At 44.5% G+C, this 7359-nt stretch overlaps 1 protein-coding gene across 2 annotated transcripts; it reads left to right on the forward strand.

Annotated features, from left to right (window-relative positions):
- Positions 1 to 1325: 1325 nt before the first annotated feature.
- tent5c (terminal nucleotidyltransferase 5C) lies at positions 1326 to 4273 on the forward strand. Of its 2 annotated transcripts, none has more exons than XM_070976114.1 (2): positions 1326 to 1376; positions 2650 to 4273. In XM_070976114.1, the coding sequence occupies exon 2, from the start codon at positions 2672 to 2674 to the stop codon at positions 3821 to 3823; it is 1152 nt and encodes a 383-aa protein (XP_070832215.1). In that variant the 5' UTR covers positions 1326 to 1376; positions 2650 to 2671; the 3' UTR covers positions 3824 to 4273. The 2 variants fall into 2 exon arrangements, with proteins under 2 accessions (XP_070832215.1, XP_070832214.1); XM_070976113.1 differs by lacking the exon at positions 1326 to 1376 and adding an exon at positions 1553 to 1700.
- The last annotated feature ends 3086 nt before the right edge of the window (positions 4274 to 7359 follow it).

Consider the following 7359-nt stretch of genomic DNA (forward strand, 5'->3'; position numbering starts at 1 on the left):
TGTGTGTGTGTGTGTGTGTGTGTGTGTGTGTGTGTGTGCGTGCGCGCGCGCGCACACACACACACACACACAAGAGATTTACAGAGGAATGTTTTTATGTGTTCTAGCGAAGTGAACTTTCTTCCAAAGAAATCTAATGGAAATCTATATTCTTCCTGCTGTGTCGGTAGCATTCACCCAGCACACACTGCATGTGCCTGCAGCGCTCCGTGCAGTAGAAACGCCTGTCACGTCAGCAGAGGGACCATCTCTGGCCTCTTCCATTTCCAGAACATACCACAAGACTTTTACAGGCCTAAGCCTATACAAAGGACACTGCATTAAACACTGAATGACTGATCACAGCTGGACGGATGCACTCTGCTGTTTGATGACATTTACACAGGAAGTTCAGAGACTGTATGTTTTGATGAATGACTCCATGACTACATGGCTGAGACAACACTTATTGCTGTCATTTGAACTATTCCAGAGAGATATTGGGATACACCATGAGACAAAATTGTGTGCCTGCCAAATCTTTTATATATAGATAGTAATGTAGCCTCTCACCTCAACTAGGCTAGTAAAAGTAGGATAATGTATATACGATCAGTTGCCAGTTTATTAGGTACTCCTAGCTCAAACTAATGTCTACACAGGTTAGAATGTTCAGTTTTGATTGGAACTGTTTTAAAGATGTGCTCATTGAACTGATTAGGGAGAATGTGCTTTGTGGTGCTTTCAAGCTGTGTTGCGTTATACCGAGACGTGTTTCTAATATTTTGTCCGCATTCACTGAGGGTACACTAAAAATGCATATAAATACAATAAAATGACTACTGAGTGTGTTGTTGGATTCATTTATCACTGACAATAGATTAATATTTACCATTAACCTTATACATTGCCCACCATGTATTGAAGGTCAATGGGTCATACCAACTTTAAACATTAAGAAATAAAACATAAAATCAGAATTGCACATTGGTATTATTGGTTTTGGTACTTTGCCCGTGGTAAACGTTTCATTTTGTATTCTATTTAATGTCTCTGAGAGCCCCTGTCCCCTGAGTCCCCTGCCCCTTTTTCATCTTATATCTTTTTAATCTTTATTTAAATCTTCTGTACAATGTTTTGGGGCAACAAACATCGAAGTTGTGTCTAACAAGAACGAAAAAAAGCGTGCAATCAAATCTACATTGAACTCTGCAGAATCTCACGTGAGCAGATGAACTGAACTCATCAACGGACGTCGCCAGCTTGGAGACGGTCCTGGTTACTTGGCAACGCAAAAACCTCGTTGACCAATCAGAGGCTTTTGTCGGCGCATTGGTACAAACAACTCGACGATTTTCCGCATATGTCATCTGCTGCTGATAAAGTTGGACTTTATGGTAAATATCTCAAGTTATTGTTTAACTTAAATCATACAACGGCATGTATTGATATTATTGTACTTTTAAATTGTAAAAGTCACACTACGTAGGAAGGGACTGTGTCGTGCCACGGCTGTGCATCTGTTTCAGTGGGTTGTACTTCGGCTATATAAGATAGGCGTGTCGGCGATGAGGAGAATAATTCAAATTTCAACTACTCGGCGGCAGCGTTGCATGTGTGTTTCTCTCAGACTGTGGATTATGTGGAAGTGTCTGTACGAAGTCCAAATTAATATCTTCTTTATCTGACTTTGAATGCTTCCCGAGCACGCCTTTGGAAATGTATGTATTGCTTTCGTCCCTCATTTAAGGGAAAACTGTTTGAACTCCGTAGTTAGTAAAGTAATGCAGGTTTAGCCACGCTAAATATAAGTTTACCCATGATTCAAAAACGTGACATCAGGTAACGTTACGCTTTTTTGTTAGACGCTGATTCTAATTTTCTTGTAGTTCAAAATGTATGGTACCTAACTTTGATGAACTTACAGGGGTCCGTCGCCATATGGATTGATATTGTTAAACTAAACTTTATCTGCCTAGCGTAACGTTAGTGGTAGCACACGGTAGCGTTAGCTTTAAAGCCCACTCTGGTGGTTGTTTTAAAGGGTTATGTAGCGAATAAAGTAACGTCATTTAGCACCGAGTAAAGGTAGCAGTTAACGTTGGTAGCTCAACGTCATCGTCACAGGCAAGTTGATAAGTCAGCTGGAACAATTAATCAATGGGGATGTTTTGACGAAACGTGCGTATGGTGAAGTTGTTCTGTAACGTTAATTTCGGATGAGGTTCTTTATGTAGGAAAACGCCGGCTTTGGTGTACTTTGAGCTATCTAAGTGTTTGTCTCTCAGCGGTTCTGGAATAAAAGGCAGGCTCGCGCTGGGAGCTGTTCTGGAAACCTCAGGGCTCTGCTCTTTGCTGTGTGTGAAACGGAAAGCGAGCAGGTTGTCTCGTGCTCGCATTCTGCTCTGCTCGTGCTGAATGGGTGATGCTGCTGCTTCTGTTTCATGCGATGCTTTAAGCCTACAAGCGAATACTTTTTTTTATTCAAGTTAATTTAGTTCTGATGTTATTGATATTGGGATTTCGTCGAGGCTAAGCCCAAACTGCTTGTATTGTATTTTGTATTCTTGTGATAGAAAACTGGTTAAAGTGGATTTGTAGATTTTGTTCGGTTTTGTCACATTTGAACGCCATAACTAATATATTTTTTTTTCTCTCCTGCCATCTTAGTTCATCTGAACTTTGTGAGGAGATGGATAACAACGAAGAATCGAAGAGCTGTTCTGCCAGTATGCTGACCTGGGAGCAGGTGAGCCGACTGAATGAAGTTCTCACCGAGGTTGTGCCTGTACATGGACGGGGGAACTTCCCTACGTTAGAAGTGAGGCTGAAAGACATTGTGGCCCGTGTGCGCTCCCGCCTTGAACTGAGAGGCATCACAGTGAAAGACATTCGGCTCAATGGTTCCACAGCCAGCCATGTTCTGGTGCAAGATATTGGTTGGAGCTACAAGGATCTGGACGTCATCTTCAGGGTCAATCTGCCGCACGAGGCAGAATTCCGCCTCAGTAAGGACGTGGTGTTGGGTACCCTGCTGGACTTTCTGCCTGAGGGTGTAAACAAAGAGAAAATTACACCCATGACTCTCAAAGAGGCGTATGTCCAGAAACTGGTGAAGGTCAATACAGAGCAGGACCGCTGGAGCCTCATCTCCCTCTCCAACAATAATGGCCGCAATGTGGAGCTGAAGTTTGTGGACTCAATACGCCGGCAGTTTGAGTTCAGTGTGGACTCCTTTCAGATTGTGCTGGACTCCATGCTTGCTTACTACAAGCTGGAACAGCCACCCATGTCACAGGCCTGTCACCCTGCTGTGAAAGGGGAGAGCATGTACGGGGACTTCAGCATGGCACTCAGCCACCTGAGGAACAAGCTCATTGCCACCAAGCGGCCTGAGGAGATCCGAGGTGGTGGCCTGCTGAAATACTGCAATCTGCTGGTGCGGGACTTTCGGCCTGCCAGCGAGGAGGAGTTCAAGGGCCTGGAGCGGTACATGTGTTCACGCTTCTTCATCGACTTCCCTGACATTGGTGAGCAGCAGCGGAAGGTGGAGGCCTACCTCCAGAGCCACTTCATAGGTGAGGAGAAGAGCAAGTACGACTACCTCATGATCCTGCGGCGAGTGGTCAACGAGAGCACAGTGTGCCTCATGGGCCACGAGCGGCGGCAGACCCTCCACCTCATCTCACTGATGGCCTTCCGAGTGCTGGCGGAGCAGAATGCTATCCCCGATGCATCCTGCGTCACCTGCTACTACCAGCCAGCGCCTTATGTCCGAGACCACAACTTCAGCAACTACTATGTGGCTAACCAGAACATTCCAACATGGCTGCCATGTAACTGACAAAGCAGAAGTGGAAGGATGTACAAGAGGACACTGCAGCTGCTGCTTTAGAGGAGAAAAGAGAAGGAATTAGAAAAAGAAAAAAAAAAAAACTCCCCCAAAGAAAAATTATTGAGGCAATAAATGCAATGTCCCAGTCAAGGCTCAATTATATTTAAGTGGACAAGTGTTTTGCTTTGTTTTTTCGAATTCTTTCTCATTCCTTATCTACAGAGTTGTCGAGGTCATTGAATAGACAGTGATATTTTTAAGTGTTTATTTTTTTTCTCGTCATGTTTGGTTGTTTCCCTGTTTATCAAGCTTATTCTTAATGGAGTTGTGTTCTGTGCCTTGCCTCCAGGTTTACCCCCCAATAATTTAAGTATGGGCAATTTTTTTGAAGGGTATGAAGAAAATGTTATAGCCTTAAATTTGGTTTCGTCCTGTGATTTAAAAAAAAAAAAAAAAAAAAAAAAAAAAACTGAAAAGGCAGAAAAAAAACTGAAAATATTGAAAAATGGTATTATTGGGAAAGGGGTAATAATAATAAAGGTGATGGCAAAAAAAATAAAAAAAGATAATGTCACTGGGGAGAGAAAAAGGTGGGACACTAATAACTTTGTTCACATCATGAAGGGGAAGCAGGTCGAGTCAATTTGTTTTAATTCATTTTGACATGTAAATATCTCCCAGACATTTGCGCTCCCCTAACATGCCGGCAGCGCCTGTGTTTTGTAAACAAAGCGAGAAAAAGTGTGTGGTTTTTTTTTTTTTTTTTTTTCCACTGTGAATTTCAGTGTAGGACAAGCTCCCGTCCTCCCCCTTTACCCAGTTTACTCAGCCCTGTACTTTTCAGTGAAGAGCGGCTTTGAGTGGAAATCTGCAGTGAGACAGTTTAGGCCTCTGATAGACGGGCTCCTGTGTGTCTGAGGAGTTTATTTTCCCTGTTGTTTTTTTTAAGTCATTTCCAAAGCCTCACCAGTGACCTCCAGATGTCACAGTCCTCTGGCTATTGTGGGAGGCTGACTGACAGGACGTAATGGACGTGGGCCCATTGAGAGAATGCGGCTGGCCCTGATGCCTGGAGCAAGAGCTGGCTGGGGGCCTTGGAGTGACAGGCTGACTGGTTGTCCCTTCCCTTAAAAGGAGCAGCACATGGTGGGCCGGGAGGGTCGTCCCTCACAATCCATTGCAGGCTCGACGGTAGCCCTGAAATGGGCTCTTCCTCTGATGCAGCTCAGTGACTGGCTCTCAAACTACAGGCTGTCTATAATTATCCTCTTTTTTTCCTGGGGGAGGTACTTTCAGAAGAGGGAACTGGGGATGGGTGTGCGAGCAGCAGCAGCAGCAGTCCTGCCACCTTACATGTGTGGGAGCTGAATCACTTCCTGTCCTCTCCTGTCCAGTGCCTGCTGGGACCACGCAGTGTTTGAACCCCTTTTGTGGTCATGGGAAGACAGACACGGGGGAGTGCGACTGGTATGTTAAGAGACATGCCAGCTGTGGGATACCACTCCCCTTTCAGACTTGGATTTTGATTTATCCTGGAAGCTACAACTGACCCTCCCAGCAGTTGTGACGGAGTTGCTCCTCCAAATCTATGACTTTCTATTTGTAGCCCAAGACTATTATTAGCTGTTAATTTTGAACACTTGCAGCACGGCATTTCTAGCAGTTGGGCTGAGCTGTGACTTGAACTTGTCATCTCTCCTGACATCGTAGCATCCAGGTTTGAGAGGAGAAAAGTTGCTCTGAAACTTCTTATGTAAGTGGCAGCTGCTATGTCTGGTCCCCTCGCCCCTCAGTTCCTTAGAAACCCTCGCTTATTCCTGCTGCTCATCTCACTGTGGCTCGTGTTTTTACCAGATAACCGGGAGCGTCTCTTATCTGGCTGGCCCATAGCTCACGGCTGGGTAGAGAATTGTTAGAGAAAGGTCAGCTTGGCCTATTCTGCATGTCACACCCACTGGGTCAGGGCATGTTCTGCTGGCTCAGCTGCTGAACTTTGGTATGGGAACTGCCATAGTCTTTTTAACAACAAGAGAGGTGCCACACGCTGTCTCACTCTGGACCAAAGTACCCTACAACCAGCGACCGAAGCTTTCAAGTGCCTTTGTCTTTTTGGAGAGTAATAGAGCTTTTTAAAGGTTTTTTTTAATGGTGATCGGGAGGGAAAGGGTTAGCCAGTTTATTTTTTTGGCCCCGTTAAACCTTGTGAAGCTTAGTAGATACAGCACTCATCTCTGTTAGATACCAGTTCACAGCAGAACACGTACATTTTTGGTTGGGGAGCAAAATCAATTTGGTTTGAATTTGAAATTTGGGTTTTTGGTATTTTACTTTTATTTTACTATGTTTTCCCCTTTTTTTTTTCTTTTAGTTTCAGTCCCAAACCATACTTTTCCTTAAAACCCATCTGTATAGTCATTCCTGTCAGTCTTCTCAGTCAGCCTCAGCCTTGTTGTCACTGGCAGTCACGTTGCCTTTTGATTCATTCAGATTTTGTAAATGGACAGGATATTTTTATACCCTTAATGTAAAGGACTGCCTGGCTTTGTAGCTCCACCTGGCTAGCTTTTTCCCCATCCAAACCAAAGCAATGCATTAAGTGCCCCAATGAGCCACACTGTGGCACATAGCTGGAGACCCCATACTAACAGAAGCACTTTAGAGGCCTTTTTTACTCCAAACCCAGCCACCTGAGAGGAATGTAAATGAGCTAAAGTGGTCAATTGCTGGAGGGAATTGAGCTGGTTCTCAGGGACATAATGTGTTTTTGAGAGCTTTGTTTTGTCCCTTTTTTATTTTGGGAGGGTAAAATTGGTTTAATCTGCCCACGACATTGAGACTTCCTCTTCTGATACTCACCTTCATTTTGTGCTTTTTTTCTTCTCTCTGTATTAATTGTAACTCTGACTCTTCTTACCCAAATCAGTAGAGTGAATCATGGTTGAAGGTTGTCGCCAGCAGCCGGACAGCAGCACCGGGTTTTATCCGTGCGTCCATGTGCTGTGAAACCGTATCATCACTCAGTGGCAAGTCCTCCCTAGTTTAGTGCTAACAGCTGGACCTACTGCCAGACTGTAACCCCTGTGATGATCTCTGCTTTGTTTGAAAGCCAGGGGACAAAACATTGATGTGGAGGGAATGACAGCCCTGAATCTCCATCATTCCCCATATCTTTATCCTGTGTGAGTGATGATAGCTTGGTTTGCCAAAGCGTGGAGCCACGCTCAAAACCAGCAGCCCAGTGCTGCTCTCACAGCTGCAGGTTGAAGAGTGGTGAGCACAGTGAGGACTAGTCTCTTCTTGGGCTTCTTGTTGACATCGCTCACTAAAAGTCGATGCGAGCGAGGTCAAAGAAAATGCGACAAACAGAAAGCATTTTCTAGACAGTTGATGGTGAATGCAGCCTTGAATGTAAATCTTCTGCGTTTTGAGTCCACTCCACTTTCAGATGTTTACGGTTATTGCAGCTTTTTTCCTGATGACAGAAAATAGTGAAAGCTTTGCCTTCTCTGGTAGATGAGAGTGGGGTGCAGCAGGGCTCACGCTAA

The sequence above is a fragment of the Chaetodon trifascialis genome, chromosome 12, assembly GCF_039877785.1.
Source record: "Chaetodon trifascialis isolate fChaTrf1 chromosome 12, fChaTrf1.hap1, whole genome shotgun sequence".
Lineage (NCBI taxonomy): Eukaryota > Metazoa > Chordata > Actinopteri > Chaetodontiformes > Chaetodontidae > Chaetodon > Chaetodon trifascialis.